The sequence below is a fragment of the Hemitrygon akajei genome, unplaced genomic scaffold (genome assembly GCF_048418815.1).
Source record: "Hemitrygon akajei unplaced genomic scaffold, sHemAka1.3 Scf000033, whole genome shotgun sequence".
Taxonomy (NCBI): Eukaryota; Metazoa; Chordata; class Chondrichthyes; order Myliobatiformes; family Dasyatidae; genus Hemitrygon; species Hemitrygon akajei.
Window position 1 is genome coordinate 14,656,753 of NW_027331919.1, and position 23,472 is coordinate 14,680,224.

Genomic DNA, 23,472 nt, shown 5'->3' on the forward strand with positions numbered 1-23,472 from the left:
TCCTGCAGAATAAAGCGTCACAGTTACAGAGAGAGGGCAGTGCAGGCCGACGATAAAGTGCAAGGGGCCACGACGATGTAGATCGTGAGGTCAGGAGTCCAACTGATCGGCCTGGGGGGCCGCTCTGTAAGCCGATAGAAACGGGGTAGAAGCCGTCCTTGAGACTGGTGTGACGTGCTTTCGTAACTTTCTCCCCGATGGGAGCGAGTCCGGCTGGGTTGGGTGGGGGTCTATGGTTATTCTGGCTGCTTCACGGAGATAGCAGGAAATGTAGACAGTGTCGCCGAGAGAGAAAATGTCAGAATTCCATCTTTGGAGTAAGACAGCAGGACGGTTGATCAGGGCGGTGTACCAGGCGTGATGGATAGGGACTTCAGTGACCTATTGTTGGGCTGCTCTGTATAAGGGGGTTGGGCCAGGGGAGATTAGACTGATTTGATTGCGGAGGACCTGTTTGTCTTGATTGGTTGATGAAATTTACACTGACTTTCACAAATACTGTCACAAGATCCCAGATGGTAAATCACTCTGGGAGATGGAAGTGAGGAACGGAGGGAGAGATGGAGAAAGAAAGGAGCAGTGAGAGAGGGGGGGTGCGGAGATACGGTGGGTGGAAAATGGAGGAGGGAGAGAGATACTGGATGGCCTGAGACCCAGAGAGAGTTGTCGGGCTAATTTGCTCTGGAAGGACAGATCAGGCACGGGGAATAGATGTAATCTACCTAGACCTTAAAAAGGTCTTGGATGGTACACTGCTCTAGAAGATGATGGTACAGGAGTCGGAAGGTCACATTGCCGATGTACAGTGACGCCGCTCTATATACGAGGATGTTGGATTCGGGGAAGTGAGGTATGGAGAGTGGTCGGGCAGTTCAGGACTTTATTACTTGGAGTGCAGGGGCGACCTTACAGAGTTGTATAAAACCACGAGGGGCACAGGCAGGGAGAATGAACACAGACGTTCCTCAGGTCCGGGGTTTCGGAAACGAGAGGGCACAGGATTGATGTGAGAGTCGCTGGGAGGGCGAGAGTGGGGCGAGAGAAAGTGAAAGGGAGGAAATAAGGGTAGGAGGCAGTAGAGGGAGGGAGTTGGGGAGAGAGGACGGACGGGAAGTGTGGGAGAGGTGGGGAGAAAGGAGGCCATAGATGGGGAAATGTTTGTAGGAGATTGGTGGGGAGAATCTGGATGCAAAGGAGGAAAATGGGGTAGGAGAGAGGCAGTGATGTTTGGGAGGGTAATGTGTGAGTGGAGGAGAGAAAAGGTGGAGAACGATGTTGTCTGGGCTCGAGGGACTGAGTTCTGGAGAGAAGTCGCCATATTTGAAGTTCAATTCTTGGAGAGAATTAAAGATTATTATTAATTTAATTTTTGTAGGGGAACAGATAGGAAGAGCAGAACACCCCTGTGGACGTTCCCATCAACAATAAGTATACCGTTTTGGATACTGTTGGTGGGGACGACCTACCAGGGACAAGTTGCAGTGGTTGTGTCTCTGGCACCGAGACTGGACCCTCAGCTCAGAAGGGAAGGAGGGAAAAGAGGAGAACAGTAGTGATAGGGGATTCGATAGTTAAGGGGACAGATAGGAGATCCTGTGGAAGAGAACAAGGTTCCCGGATGGACTGTTACCTCCCTGGTGCCAGGGTCCGCGATATCTCGGTTCGAGTTCTCAGTATTCTCAAGAGGGAGGGTGAGCAGCGGGATGTCGTGGTCCATGTAGGGACAAATGACGTGGGTAGGAAGAGTGAGAAGGTCCTGAATGGTGAGTTTGGGGAACTGATCCGATCCCAACGCTCACCTTATGACATCACTACGAAGCCCATCTTCCCATCCCCCCTCTCTTTCTGCTTTCTGCTGGTGTGGTATACTGCGTACGGTTCTCCCGGTGCGGCCTTATATATTGCTGAGACCTGACGCAGACTGGGAGCCGTTTGGCTTAACACCTACCATCTGTCCGCCAGAGAAGGCAGGATCTCCCAGTGGCCACAGAATTTATTTGCATGTCCCATTCCCATTCTAATATCTCTATCCATGGACTCCTCTACTGTCAAGATGGAGCCACACTCAGATTGGAGGAACAACACCTTATATTTTGTCTGGGTAGCCTCCAACCTGATGGCATGAACATTGATTTCTCTAACTTCCGTTAATTCTCCTACTCCCCTTCTTATCCCATCCCTGATTTATTGATTTTCCCTTCCTTCCCTTTCTTTTCTTCTCTCACTCTGCCAATCATTCTTTGCCTGTTCTCCATCTCCCTCTTGTACTCCCCTCTTCCCTTTCTTTCCCTCTAGGCCTCCCATCCCATGATCCTTTCCAGCTCTGCATCCCTTTTGCCAATCACGTTTGCAGCTCTCAGCTTCACACCACTCCCTCTTGTCGTCTCCTATTATTTCGGATATCCCCGTCCCCCTCCTACTTTCAAATCAGCTACTATTTTTTCTTTCAGTTAGTCCTTACATAGGGTCTCAGCCCGAAACATCGACAGCGCTTCTTCCTATTGATGCTACCTGGCCTGCTGCGTTCCATCAGCACTTTGTGTGTGTTCCCAGAAATTATAGGCCGGTAAGTTTGACGTCGGTAGCAGGTAAATTATTGGAAGAAGTACAGAGGGATAGGATCTACAAGTATTTAGATAGACAGTCTATAATTAGGGAGAGTCAACATGGCTTTTTTGCGTGGCAGCGCATGTTCAACAAATGTATTAGAGTGTTTCAAAGAGGTTACAAGGAAAGTGGATGAAGGGAAGCCAGTGGATGTTGACTACATGGACGTCAGTATAGGAGGTTAGTTAGGATTATTCAGTCACTAGGTATACATGGTGAGGCAGTAAATTGCATTAGACATTGCGTCAATGCATGAGATCCTTAAACATCGGCCACATGGCCATAGTACATTTCCCTGCAAAATCATAATCCAAATTCACACACTCAAGTGTAAACCCTGATAGCCTCATAATTTGCCCTTCCCCAATTAAAAATGTTTCTGTCCTCTAGAAAATAGGTATAGATAGAGTGAATGCAAACAAGCCTTTTTTCCGCACTGAGGCTAGAGGGAAAAACACAGAGGACATGGGTTAAGGGTGAAGGGGAAGCGTTTAAAGAGAAGATGGGGTGGGGGATTCTGTACACCGAGAGTGGTGGGAGTGTGGAATAAGCTGCCAGATGAAGTGGTAAATGCGAGCTAACTTAATATTTAAGAAAAACCTGGACAGATAATTGGATGAGAGGTGTATGGAGGTATATGGGCCAGGTTCCGGTCAGTGGGACTAGGCAGAAAAATGGTTTAGGGCAGCCAGGAAGGGCCAAAATGCCTGTTCTATATGCTGTAAAGTTCTATAGTTCTAAGATTCCAGGGACGCAGGAAGGGATCACAGTTGAACATGCAGTTCATTGGGGTGCTAAACTCTTGATTTTAGACGGGCATTCAGCAACGTCACTTTCATGGGAGATACTTTGACAAGATTGCGATGATTGGGATTCACAAAGAACTGGGAATTTGGGCTCAGAGTTGGCTTGTGTACAGACCTCAGAGAGCGGCGGACGTCCGTGAATCGTGGTGTAATGCACCGATCCCGCCTACGGCTTCTGCTCTTTGTGACAAAGATTTGGATGGAAATATGGATATTCAAGTAGGCATTATGTGTTTAGAATGTCCTGCCTTGTAGAGTTAGTAAGTTGTTAGAAAATTGTTTTATTATTTCCAGGTATAGAACAGAGACCACCCAGCGGAGTACAGGAATGGGCCTACAATTTTGTCCCGAATGCATTCCCTCTGGTATCAGATATTTCAACTTTGGTGAAAGGTACTGTCTGTCGACTCAGTCTGTGTCTCTTGTGATCTTAGAAACATCTGACGGATCTCCTTCTCAACATCTCCGTCGGGCAGTGAAGCGGGAAAGATTTAAAAAGGTCACAGCCTTATACAGCTGGCAGTGAAGTGGCCGGGGGCAGAGTGAAGGCTTAAGGGCTTTGACTCAACGAGCTGAGGCGGAAACGGGCGAGGCAGGGTAGGTTTAGGTTTCAGTTTTTCCTGTTATGCAAGTTATTTTGAGTAAGTGCAAGCTGTTGTATTTCAGGAAGACAAGTAGTGTGAGAAAGACACAGTGAAGAGGAAGAACTCTGGGAAGTGTTAGAGAATAAATAGCCACAGGTCTACACGAAAACGTTTCCCAGAAATTAAGGTCAAGGGTGGATAGGGCGGTGAAGATTGCATTTTCATCAATCAAAGCTCTGAGTACAGGAGTCGAGAGGTCACTTTGCAGTTGAACAGGACGTAGTTGTACAGGACCCTGGAGTATAGTGTTCAGTTCTTTTCCACCTGCTCCAGGTGAAATGCCACTGAGCAGCAAAGATTGCAGAGGGAGCTTTACGGGGATATTGCCGAGACTCGAGGGACTGAGTTATGGAGATAAGAGGCAGATTAAGATTTTATGCCCTGGAGTTCATAGGTGACTTACAGAGGTTTATATAACCACGTGGGGCACAGACAAGGTGAATGCGCAGAGCCATTTTCTATAGACCTGGAGAATTGAGAAACAGAGCGAACAGTTCCGAGGTGATAGCAGAAAGAGATTTAACTGTGGACCAGGATGACAATTTCTGTTTAAAAAACGGTGCTCCGTCTGTGGAAGGAACTGCCAGAGGAAATGGTCGATGCAGATGCATTACCACTTGTACACTTGTGCGTTTTCACGTGACACCTTCAGAATGACGTCATCAACGTGAACTCTGACCTGCCTGAGCTCCTGGTCCCGTCGTAAGAGGAGGAACTTCTTCCTTAGCGATGAGAACTTCATTTCGGCGAAGGTTCAGCTGAGAGTAGGTGGGGTCCAGTTCATCTGGGAAACAAAGCAAGAGAATGTGAGAGAGAGACAAATAGAAGGGCAAGGGACAGGAAGAGAATGGTGGGGCGGAGTGAGAGACGGAGACACAATTTGAGGGAGATGAGGAAGTGAGTGGAGAGAGAGGTGGAGACAGAGCAGCCGATAGAGTGATGGATGGAGAGGGGAAATAGGGTGAGAGATGAAGGCGCTCGGCTGGAGAATGGGAGAGAATGGGGAGACAGAAAGATGAGAAGAATTCAACAGGCGGTGTGGATGGAGAAGAAGGAAAGGGACGGGTTGCACCTTAACAAGCGGGGGACCAGCATTCTGGCAGGTAGGTTTGCCACTGCTACGCGGGTGTCTTTAAACTGGTAAGTGGGGGGAGTGGGGACGAACTGGAAATATAAGGATTGAGTTAAAGGGAAAGAGTGAATAAGAAAAAGTAAGAACGACAGCAGAATTAAAGGGTCAGAACGCTCAGGAAGGGATCGGAGCGTATGGCCAAGTGCAATAGGGATCCGCGTGAGAAGCGAGGGGAGTGATGAATGAAGAGTATTATACATGAATGCACGAAGTATAAGAAATAAAGTGGATGAGCTTGAGGCTCAGTTGGAAATTGGCAAGTATGATGCTGTAGGAATAACACAGACATGGCTGCAAGAGGACCAGGGCTGGGAAATGAATATTCAAGCGTATACGTCCAATCAAAAGGACAGACAGGTGGGCAGAGGGGCTTGGGAGTGTCGAGCTGTGGGGAGAATGGTGCTGGGGAAGGACACAAACACTTTTTTAATGGTACAATAAAATAGCGTTTCTTCCTCGCTCCACAGAAGATCGGAAAATCGAGGACAAAGAGGAACACTATCCTCAGACTAGGTGGACTAGGGACTAGGATCGCCGCGGACCTGGGACTTGGAAACAGGGAACTGGTATCGCCGCGGAACTTGGACTTGGACAGCGGGAACACGGACAGCCGCGGGCCTTGGACTCGGACGGGGAGCACGGACAGCCGCGGACCTTGGACTTGGACAGGGGGAGAATGGGTAGGAAGGGGGCAGACCCCCGCCGGGCAGCGGCAGTCCGGCCGGAGCTGCCCGAAGAAGGCAACGAGTAGGAACATCGAGTCAGGACTCCGCCTTCCACTCAGGAACGGAGCCGAGACTCTTCGAGGGGTAGACACGGACAAGGGGAATAAACGTCAAGTAAGGACTCCGCCTTCAGCTCACCCCTGGTAGACTGACCGTGCCCGGACCCACTCTGACGACGGAAGGTGAATTGCTGGTACTTCGATGCGGGCTGGATCACTCTGAATTGTCGTAGCAGCGGCGGCGACTTGCAAAGGCTTCTTTAACGCTCTCGCTCCGAGCGGCTAAAGCCAGGGGCTTATAAGCTGCCGGTTCGGGTCGAGGGTAGATTACCATGATTGCCGAGCTCAAGGGACGCGTGAAACGGAATTAGACGGGAACAAGTAGTCAATGGTCCGGATCGCAACCTAACTAAATTTAAAGGAGAACCGATCCGGACCATGAAAGGGAGGCTGTACTGGTGAGGAATGAAATTTAGTCCCTTGCGAGGGGTGACATAGAATCAGGAGATGTAGAGTCAGTATAGAGAGTGCTGAGAAATTGTAAGCGCAAAAAGACCCTAATGGGAGTTATCTACAGGCCCCCAAATAGTAGACGGGATATAGGGTGCAAGTTGCATCAAGAGCTAAAATTAGCATGTCGCAAAGTTAATACTACGGTTGTAATGGGGGATTTCAACACGCAGGTAAACTGGGAAAATCAGTTTGGTACTGGACCCAAAGAAAGGGAGTTTGTGGAGTGCCTCCGAAATGGATCCTTACAGCAGATTGTACTGGAGCCTACCCAGCAGAAGACAATTGTGGATCTCGTGTTGTGTAATGAACCGGATTTGAGAAGGGAATTCGAGCTAAAGGAGCCATTAGGAGGTAGTGACCATAATATAATGTTTTAATCTACAATTTGAGAGGGAGTAGGGAAAATGGGAAGTGTCAGTATTACAGTTGAACAAAGGGTACCATGGAGCCATGAGGGAGGAACTAGCCAAAGTTGAGTGGAAGGATACCCTAGCAAGGATGACAGCGGAACAACAATGACAGGTATATCTGGGAATAATACAGAAGGTGCAGGATCAGTTCTTTCCAAAGAGGGAGAAAGATTCTATGGGGAGTAGGGGGCGTCCGTGGCTAACAAGGGAAGTCAAGGGCAGTATAAAAATAAAAGAGAAGTATATCATAGCAAAGATGAGCAGAAAACCGGAGGATTGGGAAAATTTTAAGGAGAATCAGAAGATAACTAAAAAGGCATTACTGGAAGAAAAGATGAGGTACGAAGGTAAGCTCGCCAAGAATATAACGGAGGATAGTAAAAGCCTCTTTAGGTATGTGAAGCGGAAAAGAAAAATATTTAAGACCAAAGTTGGGCCCTTGAATGCAGAAACGGGTGAATTTATTATGGGGAATAAGGAAATGACAGACGAGCTGAAAAGGTACTTTGGATCTGTCTTCACAAGGGAAGACACAGACAATATCCCAGATGTAATAGTGGTTCGAGGACCTAGGGCAACAGAGTAACAGGCGGAAATCCAGATCAGGCAGAATATGGTGTTGGGTGGACTGATGGGACTGAAGGCTGAAAAAACCCGAGGGCCTGATGGTCTGCATGCCAGGGTACTTAAAGAAGTGGCTGTAGAAATCGTGGACGCATTGGTAAATATTTTCCAATGTTCTATAGATTCAGCGTCATTTCCTGAGGATTGGAGGGTAGCTAATATTATCACACATTTTAAGAAAGGAGGGAGAGAGTAAACAAAAAATTGGCCTGACATCAGTGGTGGGGAAAGCTGGAGTCAATTATAAAAGATGAAATAGCGGCACATTTGGATAGCAATAACAGGATCGGTCGAGTCATCATGGATGAAGGGGGCGGTTTATCATGCTTGATTAATGTCTGGAATTTTTTGAGGATGTGACTATGAAAATGGACAAGGAGAGCCAGTGGATGTAGTGCACCTGGGCTTTCGGAAAGCCTTTGATGAGGTCCCACATAGGAGAATAGTGGACAAAATTAAAGCACATGGTATTGGGAGTAGGGTACTAACATGGACATAAGGTTGGTTGGCAGACAGGAAACAAAGAGTAGGAATGAATGGGTACTTTTCAGAATGGCAGGCAGTGACTAGTGGGGTACCGCAAGGCTCGGTGCTGGCATCGCAGCTAGTTACAATATACATTAATGATTTAGATGAAGGGATTAAAAGTAACATTAGCCAATTTGCTGATGACACAAAGCAGGGTGGCAGTGCGAAATATGAGGATGATGTTAGGGGAATGCAGGGTGACTTAGACAGGTTGGGTGAGTGGGCAGATACATAGCAGATGCAGTTTAATGTGGATAAATGTGAGATTATCCACTTTGGTGGCAAGAACAGGAAGACAGATTACTATCTGAATGGTGTCAAGTTAGGAAAAGGGTAAATACAACGAGATCTAGGTGTTCTTGTTCATTAGTCACTGAGAGCAAGCAAGCAGGTACAGCAGGCAGTGAAGAAAACTAATAACATGTTGGCCTTCATAACCAGGGGAGTTGAGTATAGGAACAAAGAGGTCCTGGTGAGACCACACCTGGAGTATTGTGTTCAGTTTTGGTCTCCAAATTTGAGGAAGGACATTCTTGCTATTGAGGGAGTGCAGCGCAGTTTCACGAGGTTAATTCTCCGGATGGCGGGACTGTTATATGTTGAAAGATTGGAGCAATTGGGCTTGTATACACCGGAATTTAGAAGGATGAGAGTGGATCTGATTAAAACATATAAGATTATTAAGGGATTGGACACGCTAGAGGCAGTAAACATATTCCCGATGTTGGAGTCCAGAACCAGAGGCCACAGTTTATGACTGAGGGCTAGGCCATTTAGAACTGAGTTAAGGAAAAGCTTCTTCACCCATAGAGTTGTGGATCTATGGCAGTGGAGGCCAATTCTCTGGATGCTTTCAAGAAAAGGTTAGATAGCGGAGTCAAGGGATATGGGGAGAAGGCAGGAACGGGGTACTGATTGTGGATAATCAGCCATGATCGCAATGAATGGCGATGCTGGCTCGAAGGGTTGAATGGACTACTCCTGCACCTATTATCCATTGTCTATTGGCTATTGTGTACAAGAGTAAGGCGGTCATGTTGCAGTTGCACAGTACGTCGGTGAGGTCAGTACGGTGTTCAGTGTTGGTCGTCCTGTTCCTGGAAAGATGCCATCGAACTGGAAATGAGTGCTCGTGGAGATTTACGGCGACGTTGCCAGGACTCCAGGGACTGAGATAGGGAAAGAGGTTGGGTTGATTGCGACTTTATTCCTTGTAGCGCAGGGATGACCTTTCAAGGGTATATAAGGCCACGAGGAGCACAGACAGAGTGAATGGGCGCTATTATTTCCCCTAGACTTGGACAACCGAGGACCTGAGCGCACAGGTACAAGGAGACAGGGGAAATAGATTCAACTGTTGAGCCGATTGACAACCGTTTGTTACCCAGATGGTGGTCAGTCTGAGGAACGAGCTGCCAGGGAATTGGTGGAGACGAATGCATTACACACTTGGGCATTTGGGAGAATGACATGTGAGCCCTCCAGAATGACGTCGTTGTTGCATCACTGACCTGCTTGTGTATTGGTGAGGCGTTCGACTTTCCGAATGTTCAGCTCGGTGTAGGTGGAGGTCATATCGTCTGCGAGAGAGAGTTAGACAAGTATGAGATAGCGCGATAGAGAATCGGGGACTGTGAGGTGCAGAGGGAAGGGCAGAGAGTACAGAGACGGGGGGGGGGGAGTGTTGGGGACAGCGAAAGGGAAGAAGGGAGGCAAGAGAGGGAAGCGAGACAGGGAGTACAACGACAGAGAGTGAAATAGATGGATTGAGCTGTTGATAGGGGGTGACTGAAGAGAGGCGATGGGTGGGGAAATGGAGCAGAATTGGGGAAAGAGAACGAGGAGAAATAGGAGAGAGAGGGGCAAAGTGATGTGAGGGGAGGGAGGTAGTCAGTGCGGAGAGTAGGATTGAGAGGCGAGGCAGAGGGGTGAGAGAGTAGAAAGTAAAGGATGGAGAAATGTTGGGTGAGAGAGGATGGAAGAGTCAAAAGGAACGAGAGAGTGAGGGAAAGAGTGCAGAGGGAGAGTCAGAGTGGGAGTCCGGGGGAGGGTGACAGAGGGGAGAGGATTAAGAAAGTGAGCAATGAGAGAGGGAAGAGTTAATGGGTAAAAAGGGGTATAGAGATGCTGGGAGGTAGTTAGAGAGCGGACAGAATATTCACGGCAGAGGGAGGCAAAAGAGGAGGGAATGAGGGAGCGATAGGGAGAGAGTGTGAGAGGGAATAGTGGGACAGATAGCGTGAAAGATAGGGCAGGAAGAGAGGGGGTACGAAAGAGAGAGAGGTTCAAGGAGTGATAGAGAGGGGACGGGGCGTTGGAGAGGAGCGAATGAGAGACAGCAGTTTGGGGAGAATAGTTAGAGGGTAAACAGAGGGGGTGATGAGGGTCGGGGAGAGTGAGAACAAGAAAAGGGAGAGTCGATGAGATGGGAAAAGAGGGATAGAGGGGAGAAGAGAGGGGAAACAAAAGAATGAGTGTGAGAGGGAAAGGGATAGAGAAGGGGGGAAGAGGTAAGGTTAGTGCAGACTGAAGGGGGTGAGGAGATGGAAAATACGAGAGTGGATCAAAAATATATTTTAGGGGGCTCCCTCATCACCGCATCTCTCATTGCCGTCTCTAAACACCATCCTTTCCAAGGCACTCCTTATTCACCTGCCATCCCACAACCCTCCCTCCTTTCGCCGTCTCAGCGCTCCCCCCTCAGTCACCCTTCCACCCCACCGCCCCGATCACGAGAATTCCACAACACTGCCCCCATGACATTCCGTCCTCCCACTCCACACTCTCTACACCCCACTCCACAATGCTACCTCGATAATTCCCTCCTATGCCGGTCGCTCCACGCCACCCTTCCCAAAGCACGCCAGCGTCACAGACGTCCCCACCCCCTCACCTTGCTCCTCCGAGTCGCCTGACCTGCGCGCTCCCTTCGACATATTCTCAAACAGCGAATGTTAATGGTCAGCTGTGTTTGCCCTGAGGTCTCTCGACAGGAATAGACAAATTACATGAACACAGTCAAGGCAACAACGATGAAACTGTCTTCCATCTCTACGAATCTGGGGCACAGAGAGGGTCTAGGCTTTAGTCGCCACGTACGATACATCAGGTTCAGAAATTGGCTGAGACTCCCTCATCATCGACCCAGGATCAGACACTGAGTGAACCTCACTCCACACCAGCCCATCACACCCTCCGGGGGTCAAACACAGATTGAATCTCCCTGTGCAGCGTCTCACAAGTCCTGGGCTTAGACAAAGAGTGACGCTCCCTCCCCAATGTGCCATCACCAACCCCCAGGGACAAACGCAGAGGGGGTTACATCCACACAATCCAATACACGCTCTCGGAGTCAGACTCAAATTGAAACTCCCTCCTTCCGTCTTTCTGCCCCACTCACTTCGGGAAGCTGCCCCTGAGCCAGTATTTGTGCGTTTCTTATTCATGGAAGCCTCACAGTCGTCCAACCTGTCGAGGATCCTTTGAGTGTCTGAGCTCAGGAAGGAGAAGTAACCGTTGTCACAGTAAGCCCGTTTTGACAAGTGAGTCAGACCGACACCAAAAAACACAAGTTGAGCAGCTGAAAAAGTGAGGAAGCGAGAACTGGGGGTGGGAGAGGTACCGTGGAGAGGGGTTGAGAGTGCGAGAGAATGGCCCGCAGAGATGGACTTCGATAAGGCCTTTGACAAGTTCCCACATGGGAGGTTAGTTAAGAACATTCAGTTGCTAGTTATAGATGGTAAAGTAGTAAACTGGATTCGACATTGGCTCAATGGGAGAAGCCAGAGTGGTAGTGGATGATGTCTTCTCTGAGTGGAGGACTGTGACTAGTGGTGTGCCACAGGGATCAGTGCTGGGTCCATTGTTATTTGTCATCTATATCATTGATCTGGATGATAATGAGGTACATTGGATCAGCAAATTTGCTGATGATACAAAGATTGGAGGTGTAGTGGACAGTGAGGTAGGTTTTCAAAGCCTGCAGAGGGATTTGGACCAGATGGAGTAACGGACTGGAAAATGGCAGATGGAGTTTAATACAGACAAGTGTGAAGTGTTGCTTTTTGGAATGGAAAATCAAGGTGGAACATACTAGGTAAATGGTAGGACATTGAGGAGTGCTGTAGAACAAAGTGATCTAGGAATACAGATACATGATTCCCTAGTTTCCTTAGTAAATACAGCTGCAAAAAAAACCAATTTAATATCTCTCACATTTCTTTTGGTTCCATACATAGCCGACCACTCTGATCTTCAAGAGCACCAATTTAATCCATTACTATCCTTTTGCTCCTAACATACCTGTAGAAGCTCTTTGGATTATCCTTGACCCTGACTGCCAACGTAACCTCATGGCTTCTTTTATCCCTCCTGAGGCTTCACAAGTAGATAGGGTTGTAAAGAAAGCTTTTAGTACTTTGGCTTTTATTAATCAAAGTATTGAGTATAAGAGTTGGAATGAAATGGTGAGGTTGGATAAGACATTGGTGAGACCGAATTTGGAGCATTGTGTGCAGTTCTGGTCACCTAATTACAGGAAAGATATTTATAACGTTGAAAGAGTGCAGGAAAGGTTTGCAAGGGCATTGCCGGGACTCGAGAAACTGAGTTACAGAGAATGATTGAATAGGTTTGGACTTTATTCCCTGGAGCGCAGAAGAATGAAGGGAGATTTGATTTAGGTATATAAAATAATGATGGGGATAGATAGAGTGAATGCAACCAGGCTTTTTCCGCTGAGGCTAGGGGAGAAATAAAAAACAGGGCATGGGTTAAGGGTGAAAGTGTTGGCGCGTGGCCTAGTGGATAAGGCATTGGTCTAGTGATCTGATGTTCACTGGTTCAAGCCTCAGATGAGGCAGCGTGTTGTGTCCTTGAGCAAGGCATTTGACAACACATTGCTCTGCGACGACACAGGCGCCGAACTGCTTTGGTCCTAGTGTCTTTCCCTTGGAGAACTTGAATAAGAATGTGGAACTTTTGTTCTCGAGGGATATTGGAACACTGATAAAGAAGAAGAGAGAGATGTAGAACATGTATAGGCAACAGGGAGGAAATAATTTGCTTGAGGAGTATAAAAAGAGAAAGAAAATACTTAAGAAAGAAATCAGGAGTGCTGAAAAAAGACATGATGTTACTGTGGCAGTCAGGGTGAAGGATAATCCGAAGAGAATCTACAGATACGTTAAGAAGAAAATGGATAGTAATGGATAAAATTGGTCCTCTTGATGATCAGAGTGGTTGACTATGTATGGAGCCAAAAGAAATGGGAGAGATATTGTATGTATTTTTTTTTTTGCATCTGTAGCTACTAAGGAAACTGGAATGGAGTCTATGAAAACAAGGCAAACAGGTAGGGAGGCCATGGAACATACAGATTAAAGAGGAGGAGGTGCTTGCTGTCTTGAGGCAAATCAGTGTAGATAAATCCCCCGGACCTGACAGGGTATTCCCTCGGACCTTGAGGGAGACTACTGTGGAAATTGCAGGGGCCCTTGCAGAAATATTTAAAATGTCGTTCTTTAAAAAAGTCTCAAAAAGTAAGTAGGGATATTATAGGCCGGTAAGTTTGACATCGGTAGAAGGTAAATTATTGGAAGGAATACTAAGAGATAGGATCTGCAAGTATTTCAATAGACAGGCACTTATTAGAAAAAGTGAGCATGGCTTTGTGCGTGGTAGGTCATGTTTAACTAATCTGTTAGAGTTTTTCGTGGACGTTACCAGGAAAGTGGATGATGGGAAGGCAGTGGATGTTGTCTACTTGGACTTCAGTAAAGCCTTTGACAATGTCCCGCGCGGGAGATAAGTTAGGAAGATTCAGTCGCTAGATATACATGATGAGGTAGCAAATTGGATTAGACATTGGCTCAATGGAAGAAGCCAGAGAGTGGTAGTGGAGGATTGCTACTCTGAGTGGAGGCCTGTGAACCCACAGGGATCATTGCTGGGTCCATTGATATTTGTCATCTATATCAATGATATGGATGATAATATGGCAAATTGGATCAACAAATTTGCTGATGATACTAAGATTGGTGGTGTAGTGGAGAGTGAGGAAGGTTTTCAAAGCTTGCAGAGGGATTTGGACCAGTTCAAGGAATGGGCTGAAAAATGGCAGATGAAGTTTAATGCGGACAAGTGTGATGTATTACACTTCGGAAGGTCAACCCAAGGCAGTACATACAAGGTAAATGGTAGGACACTGAGGAGTGCAGTAGAACAGAGGGATCTGGGAGTGCAGACACACAACTCACTAAAAGTGGCTTTACAAGTAGATAGGGTTGTAAATAAAGCTTTTGGTACATTGGCCTTTATAAATCAAAGTATTGAGTATAAGAGTTAGAATGTAATGGTGAGGTTGTATAAGACATTGGTGAGATCGAGTTTGGAGTATTGTGTGAAGTTTTGGTCACCTAATTAAAGGAAGGATATTAATACGGTTGAAAGAGTGCAGAGACGTTTTAAAAGGATGTTGCCGGGACTTGAGAAACTGAGTTACACTGTAAGGTTGAATAGATTATGACATTATTCCCTGGAGCGTAGGAGAATGCGGGGTGATTAGATAGAGGTTTATAAAATTATGATAGGTATTGATAGAGTGAATGCAAGCAGGCGTTTTCACTGAGGCCAGGGGAGAAAAAAAAAAACCCACAGAGGTCATGGGTTAAGGGCGAAGGGGGAAAAGTTTAAAGGGAACATTGGGGGAGGGCTTCTTCACGCAGAGAGTGGTGAGAATGTGGAATATTATACCTCCTCAAATGTGCATAAATCCTGCCTCTTAGGATCTTCTCCATCAAATTACCAACGACTGAGGAAGGACTCACTGGTCTATAATTTCCTGGTCTATAATATCTACCCCCTTTCTGGAATAAAGGAACAACATCCGCAAATACCAATCCTCCGGAGACTCTCCCGTCCCCAGTGATGATGCAATGATCATCGCCAGAGGCTCAGTAATCTCCTCCATCGCCTCTCATGTTAGCCTGGGTTACATCACATCCGGTCCCAGTGACTTTTCCACATGCTCAATCTTTTCAGTCAGCTGCAAGTTAACACCACTATCACCAAGATGCTTTTCCATAGTGAATACTTAAGCAAAGTATTCATTAAAATCTAACACCTGACCAGGTTAATCTGACAATATCAAATCAAGAACAGTTTCCCGCCATGCAGGCTTATCTACATATTGTGTCAATAAACCTTCCTGGACACACCTAACAGACTCCAACCCATCTAAACCTCTTGCTCTAGGGAGATGCCAATCGATATTTGGAAAATTAATATCTCCGATCGCGACAGCACTGTTATTATTATAAATGTCCAGGATCTGTTTCCCGATCTGCTCCTCGATATTCCTGCTACTGTTGGGCGGCCAATAAAAAGAAAACACCGAGTAAAGTTATTTACCCTTTCCTTTTCCCAATCTTCACCCTAAGAGTCTCCGTAGATAATTCCTCCATGGCGTCAACCATTCCTGCAGCTGTGTCACTATCTCTGATCAACAGTGCCACGCCCCCAGCACTTTTGCCCACCCCCGTCCTTTCTGAATCATCTAGAGGTTGGCACTTGAAGTATCCATTCCTCTCTCCGAGCCATCCAAGTCTCTGTAATGGCCACTACATCATATTACTTCGGCAGTTTGAACGGTGCACGACTGCGCAAGCGCGTGAAACTTGGCCCGTGATGCAGCGGGAGAGTTTAAAAAGCAAGCAGATTAACGGAGCTGGTACGTAGTGGACAGAGATAGGGTTGAAGGCTTTGGTTCCAGAGGCTTCGGCGAACAGATGCTGAGGACGAGCTTGCTCCCAGTGAAGTAAGGCGGGGTAATCTCCTTCAATTAATCTAATTAGTTCAGGAGAAGGTAATGGAGGCAGTAGAGTACTCCGTTAACAATATGTGAGAAGACCGGGAGAGCATAAACGTTCCTGATGGCCACACCTGCAAAAGGTGCATCCAGATGCAGCTGCTCACAAACTGTGTTAGGGAGCTGGATAAACGTCAGAACATTCGGGAGGCAAAAGGGGAAATAAACTGGAGTTTCTGGAAGATACTCACCCCTAAATGTCAGGAGGCAGGTATCCGGGTGACTGTGAGCGGAGGGAAGAGGAATAGACAGAATGAGCAGAGCACCCCTGCGGATGTTCCCACCAATAATAAGTACACTGTTTTGGATACTGTTGGTGGGGACGACCTACCAGGGACAATTTGCAGAGTTCAGATCTCTGGCAGTGAGACTGGATCCTCAGCTCAGAAGGGAAGGAGTGAAAAGAGGAGAACAGTAGTGATAGCGGATTCGATGTTTGGGAGGAGAGATAGGAGGTTCTGTGGGAGAAATCGAGAATCCCGGATGCTCTGTTGCCTCCCTGTTGCCAGGGTCCGCGATATCTCGGATCGAGTTCTCACTATTCTCAAGAGGGAGGGTGAGCAGCCGGATGTTGTGGTCCATGTAGGGGCAAATGTGGTGGATAGGAAGAAGGAAGAGGTCCAGCAAAGAGTGTTTATGGAGTTAGGTGCAATTTTGGAGGAAGAGACCTCCAGGGTTGCAATCTCAGGATTGCTACCCGTGCCACGTACTAGTGAGGCCAGAAATAGGGAAATAATGCAGCTAAATACGTGGCTTAGGGGTTTGTGCAGGAAGGATAGCTTCATGTTTCTGGACAATTGGGCCTTGTTCCAGAGAAGGTGGGACTTGTAGCATCTGGACTGTTTGCACCTGAACTGGTGGGGGACTAACATGCTTGCGGGAAGGTTTGCTGGTGCTGCACCGGCAGGTTTAAACTAGATTTGCGGGGGGACGGGAACCAGAGTGTTAGCGCAGATGGTGAAGTGGAGAAGGATAAAGGTCATGCGAGAGCTGCAAGTACAGTGCATGGAGTAAAGACAGATCTAGAATTTGAGGAAACAGAAGCAGAATAAGGGTGTAAAGGTAGTTAGATAGAACGGCCAAAGTGCGTGTACGACAATGCAAGAAACATCAGGAACAAAGGGAATGACATATTGCCCTTACAACTTCTCAGTTCTATCCATACTGACTCTACATCTCCTGATTCTATGTCACACCTCGCAAGGGACTGAATTACATTCCGCACCAGCAGAGCCATCCCATCCCCTCTGCCCAACTGTCTGTCCTTTCGATAGGACGTATACGCTTGATTATTCATTTCCCAGTGAAAAGTGGCAGATACGTTCACCTCGGAGAAGTGTGAGGTGGTATGGGGTGTTAGCTTTCATAACTCGAGAGATAGAGTTTTAGAGTGGCGATGTAAAGATGCAGCACTATAAAATCCTGGTTAGGCCACACTTGGAGAATTGTGTCCAGTCTGGTCGCCTCACAATAGAAAGGATATGGAAGCACTGGAAAGGGAACGGAGGAGATTTACCAGGATGCTGCCTGGTTTAGAGAGTGTGCATTATGATCAGAGATCAAGGGAACTAGGGCTTTACTCTTTGGAGAGAAGGAGGATGAGAGGAGACATGATAGAGGTATACCAGATATTAGGAGTAATAGATAGAGTGGATAGCCAGCGCCTCTTCCCCAGGGCACCACTGCTCAGTACAAGAGGACATGCCTTTAAGGTAAGGGGTTGGAAGTTCAAGGGGGATATTAGAGGAAGGTGTTTTTACTCAGAGAGTGGTTGGTGCGTGGAATGCACTGCCTAAGTCAGTGGTGGAGGCAGATACACTAGTGAAATTTAAGAGACTACTAGTCATGGAAATGGAAGAATTTAAGGTGGGGGATTATATGGGGGGCATGGTTTAAGGGTCGGCACGGCATTGTGGGCCGAAGGGACTGTAATGTGCTGTACTATTCTATTTTCTATGTTGTAACATTGCCATACATTTCTTATTCGTCACTTACGCCCATAAAGCCTCATTTAGACGATTTGTCTTTCCTGTCCTGACTGTCCACTGCGGTGACATTTTCTCAGCCTAGTAATGTCACCCCTCCTCCTTTAATTCCTTCCTCTTTCTCACGGCTAAATATAGGGAAACCCAAAATATCGTGCTCTCCTGCTTGCTTCTCCAACAACCAATTCTTAGTAATGGCCACAATGTCATTGTTCACTGTATTGATTCATTCGCTGAGCTCAAACGCATTTTTTAAAGCGTCCTGCAGTGCTCAGGGCACCAGTCGCATTAGGTCTAAACTCTTGACATCGGACTCTTTCTGCGGTCTTAACATCATCTGTCTCCATAGCGACTCCGCTGTTTGCTCTGGAGCTCTGCATCCCATCCCCCTGCAACTCGAGTTCGCCAACTATCCCAAAAACTCTCACGCACAGTACCGACAAACCTTCCCGCTCGGTTATCAGTTCCCCTCCAGTTCCGGTGTAAACCGCATTACATCTCTTCTGAATAGATCCCACCTTCCTCGGAAAAAAATACAATGATTCCAAATTTTGGAGCCCTCCCATCTACACCACGTCATAATCTGTATGGTCTTCCTATGTCTGGACACACTGGGACGGGTTGTGGTCCTGTCCTTTAATTTAATAGCTAAATCCCTGAGCTCACTTTGCAAAACCTCCTTCCCGTACATACCGATTTCATTTGTACATATATGCTGCTCACTCACTCACTTAAGCATCATAGAGAAGGAATGGTGTGCTGCAAAATGAGGGAAGTGGAGGAGAGTGGGGCCACAGAAAGGGTGTTCAGACTGCAGCCGTTGGAGCACAGCATGAGAGTTACCATTTTCTTGCTCCCTATCTTTGTTTGGAGTCACCTTAAAAGCCGAAATCCACTGAACCATGGCCAGGAGTCACAGACAGGGCGAGAATCCCTCCATACAATCCCATCGCACACTCCTGGAAACATACACTGAGTAACGCTCCCTCCGCAAAGATCCATCACACACAGCCGGGGTCAGACACAGAGTGCAACTCCTTCCATATTGTCTCAACACACACTCCGGGGTCACACACAAAGTGAAGCTCCGTCCACTCCGTCCCATCACACTCTTCCAGGGTCAGATATCTAGCGAAGCTCCCTAAATATTATCCCATTACACTCCCGGAGTCAGACATGTGAAGTACCTCCCGCAACATCGCAGCACACTCCACTAGAATGAGAAAAAGTACGAAACCATCTCCCTCCTCCGGTCTCCCCACTCACCAATACCCAGCCTTTCGGCTTTCCAGTAGTCTTGAATTGTGTGTGTCTCTCGGAGATGGTGTGTGTGTCTGTGTGAGCGGACTGTGTGCTGCCGTTAGAGGAAGGAAGGGGAGGAGAGAGGAGGCCAGGGAAAGGGTAGTGAGAATGCACACACTGATGCAAGTGGTGTGGAATCACGTGACCGGCCTGATCATGCAGAGTTGTGGAGAGATTCAGATCCTGGATATCGATATCCCGTGGAACCGGCGGGAGGTGAAACACCACCCATCATCTCTCCCTCAAACTACGCTCAATTACCTGTGTCACAGAGTGGGAGGAGAGTGGAGGGACGACGTAGATGGGGAGCGTTTAGCACATGGAGTGTATCACCGAGATGGGGAAGGGACGTATGGGTACGTACGGGATGATGGAGATGGCGAAGTTTGGATCACGGAGACGGGGTTGCTTGGAACTGAGGGATGGGTGACGGAGACGGGAGTGGTGTATTGCAGACAGTGTGTGACGGTGACGGGAATGAGTGTAGGGGAAAACGTTTGACGGGGTTCAGAGGGATTTGCAGAGTGAGGGAGTTATGCACACGGAGTGAAGTGTTTTCGATTATTTTAGAATTACATTGCCAGGATAACTTTCTCTAATATGTCCTCACTATCACACCCTCGGCATCCCTAATGACCCGGAGTTCATCCAGTTCCATTTCCAACTCCTCAACGCGGAGTGTTAGAAGCTGCAGCTGGATACACTTCAGACCATAAGATTCAGGGGCAGAGGTCGGCCATACGTCCCATCGATTCTGCTCCGCTATTTTATCATGAGCTGATCCATTCACCAATTTTGTCCCACTTCCCCCGCCTTCTCACCATAACCTTTGATGCCCTGGCTACTCAGATACCTACCAATCTCTGCCTAAATACACCCAAAGACGTGGCCTCCACTGCCGCCTGTGACATCAAATTCCAGAGATTCAACACCCTCTGGCTAAAAGAATTTCTTCGCATCTCTGTTCTGAATGGGCGCCCTTCAATCCTTCATTCATGCCCTCTCGTAATAGACTCCCCCACCATGGAAAACAACTTTGCCACATCCACTCTGTCCATGCCTTTCAACATTTGAAATGTTTCTATGAGGTCCCCCCTCATTCTTCTAAACTCCAAGGAGTACAGTCCAAGAACAGTCAAACGTTCCTCATATGTTACCCCTCTCATTCCCGGACTCATTCTAGTGAAATTTCTCTGAACCCTCTCCAACGTCAGCACATACTTAATTAAATAAGGAGCCTAAAACTGCACACAGCACTCCAAGTGAGTTGTTACCAGTGCCTTATAGAGCTTCAACATCACACTCCTGCTCTTATAATCTATTCTTTTAGAAGTAGACAATAGGTGCATGAGTCGGCCATTGGAGCCAGCACCGCTAATCAATGTGATCAGGGCTGAACATCCACAATCAATACCCTGTCCCTGCCTTCTTCCAATATCCCTTGACTGCGCTATCTTTAAGAGCTCTATTTAACTCTTTCTTAAACGCATACAGAGAATTGGCCTCCACTGCCTTCTGAGGCAAAGCATTCCATAGAGCCACAACTGACTGGGTTATTTTTTTTTTCCAGAACTCCGTTCTAAATGGGCTACTCCTTAAACTGTGGCCTTTGGTTCTGCGCGCCCCCATCATCGGGAACATGTTTCCGGCCTCTGGCGTATCCAATCCCTCCCATCCTTCTAAATTCCAATGTATACAAGTCCAGTACTCCAATCTTTCAACACCTGACAGTCCCGCAATCCCGAGAATCAACCTCGTGAACATATGCTGCACTCCCTCAATAGAAAGAATTTCCTTCCTCAAATTTGGAGACCAAAACTGAACACAATACATTAGGTGTGGTCTCACGAGGGCCCTGTGCAACTGCCGAAGGACCTCTTTGCTCCTATACTCAACTCCCCTTGTTATGAAGGCCATCATGCCATTAGCTTTCTTCACTGCCTGCTGTACCTGCATGCTTACTTTCAATGTCTGATAAACAAGGACATCTAGATCTCACTGTACTTCCTTTTTTTCCTAACTTGACACCATTCAGATAGTAATTTGCCTTCCTGTTCTTGTCACCAAAGTGGATAACCTCACATTTATCCACATTAAACTGCATCTGTCATGCATCTGCGCACTCACGCAACCTGTCTAATCACCCTGCATTCTCCCAACACCCTCCTCATATTTCACACTGCCACTCAGCTTTGTGTCATCTGCAAATTTACTAATGTTACTCTAAATCCCTTCATATGAATCATTACGTCTTAATAAGCTGGTAAGGAAGGCGGGCTCTGTCGTGGGCAAAGTACTGGAGAGTTTAACATCGGTAGCTGAGCGAAGGGCGCTGACTAGGCTACTGTCAATTATGGATAACTCTGAACATCCTCTACATAGCACCATCCAGAGACAGAGAAGCAGTTTCAGCGACAGGTTACTATCGATGCAATGCTCCTCAGACAGGATGAAGAGGTCAATACTCCCCAATGCCATTAGGCTTTACAATTCTACCGCCAGGACTTAAGAACTTTTTAAAAGCTATTATTAATGCTTTTTGAGATAGTGATTTAGATGCATATCATATTTTTTACTGAGTTAAGTATTGTATGTAATTAGTTTTGCTACAACAAGTGTATGGGACATTGGAAAAAAGTTGAATTTCCCCATGGGGATGAATAAAGTATCTATCTATCTATCTATCTATCTATCTATCTATCTATCTATCTATCTAATGTTAATTGTAAATAGCACCGGTCCCTGCACTGAGCCTTGCGGTACCCCACCAGTCACTGTCTGCCGTTCTGAAAATGACCCGTTAAACCCTAGTCTTCGTTTCCTGTCAGTAAAAACAATTTTCTATCCATGTCTGTACTCTACTCCCAATTCCATGTGCTCTAATTTTGCCCACTAATCTCCTGAGTGGGACCTTATCAAAGGCTTACTGAAAGTCCAGGTACAGTACATCCACTGACTCCCCTTGTCCATTTTCATTGATAGATCTTCATAAACTCCCAGAAGATTAGTCTTGCCGAGTCAGACAATAGATGTGATGCCCACTACACCGACCCAACACACATAACCCAGATCACAGACTGAGTAATCCTGTCTCTCTCTCTCACTCTCCTTGCCCGTCTCTCTCCTCTACGTCTCTCTCTGTCTCTGTCTCTCCCCCTCTCTCTGTCTGTGTCTCTCTGTCTCTCCCTTGAGAATGGGGTTCAAGCGGGTTGTGGAGGGAGCTTCGCTGTCTGGCCACAGGAGGGTGTTATGGGACGGTAAGGAGGAAGTTTCATTCTGTGCTTGACCCCAAGTGTGTGTCACTCTGGGCCTAACGGTGTGGTGGGACGATGTGAATGGTGATCCACACGGTTTCCGCCCCCGATCTTGTTTGTTCGGACGGTCTAGTGGTTCTTGTCCTCTCTCTCTCACCTCTCTCTCTCATCTCTCCTCCTCTTCTCTCTCTCTCTCTCTCTCTCTCTCTCTCTCTCTCTCTCTCTCTCTCTCTCTCTCTCTCTCCTCTCTCTCTCTCTCTCTCTCTCTCTCTCTCTCTTTCCTTGAGAGTAGGAGCGGGAGAATGGGGGCATTTAACTCACCTTTCCTGCAGGTCAACGTTGGCAGAATAATTTGCATTCGGGGATAGAGCTGTTGTGATTGACGATGCACATGTTCCTGAGACAGGTGGCCTGGCAGAGGTTCCGAAGGGATTTCCGCAATTGTCCTGGATTCAAGGGGCGAATACAACTCAAGGACTTTTAGTCGATATTGGCTCCAGGTCCTGTTCATCTCCTGATATTGTTCCACAAAAGTCAGCTGGTCTCGTTCGGAAGAGAGCAGGGAGAGGCGAAACTCTGTCAAGAAGAAAAGAAAAATTTGCAAATGTTTCGGAAGGCTAGGTAATATCTAAAAGATTATAAGGCTAGCAGGAAGGATCTTAAGAGGGTAATTAGGAGGGCCAGAAGGTGCCATCTGAAGCCTTGGCGGGCAGGATTAAGGAATAATTCACCGGGACCGGATGGATGTGCCTCCAGGCTACAATGACAGGCGAGAGAGGAGATTGCTGAGCCTCTGGCGATGATCTCTGCATCATCAATGGAGACGGGATAGGTTCGGGAGGATTGGAGAGTTGCGAATATTGTTCCTTTATTCAAGAAAGGGAGCAGAGATAGCCCAGGAATTTATAAACCAGTGAGTCTTAACTCAGTGGTTAGTAAGTTGATGGAGAAGATCTGGAGAGGCAAGATTTATGAACATTTGGAGAGGTATGATATGATTAGGAATAGTCAGCATGGCTTTGCCTAGGACAGGCTGTGCCGGACGAGCCTGATTGAATTTTTTGAGGATGTGACTA

General features: G+C 47.2%; 1 protein-coding gene across 1 annotated transcript in view; it reads right to left on the reverse strand.

Annotated features, from left to right (window-relative positions):
- LOC140719911 (uncharacterized) overlaps positions 1–22,794 on the reverse strand; it is a 33,446-nt gene extending 10,652 nt beyond the window's left edge. Inside the window, exons 1-4 of the mRNA XM_073034838.1 lie at positions 22,718–22,794; positions 10,882–10,971; positions 9,500–9,568; positions 4,737–4,841 (exon numbers count right to left, since the gene is read on the reverse strand). Coding sequence (XP_072890939.1) covers positions 4,737–4,841; positions 9,500–9,568; positions 10,882–10,924 — 217 coding nt within the window. The 5' untranslated portion in view covers positions 10,925–10,971; positions 22,718–22,794. The remainder of the gene's footprint in view (positions 1–4,736; positions 4,842–9,499; positions 9,569–10,881; positions 10,972–22,717) is intronic.
- Positions 22,795–23,472: the final 678 nt, after the last annotated feature.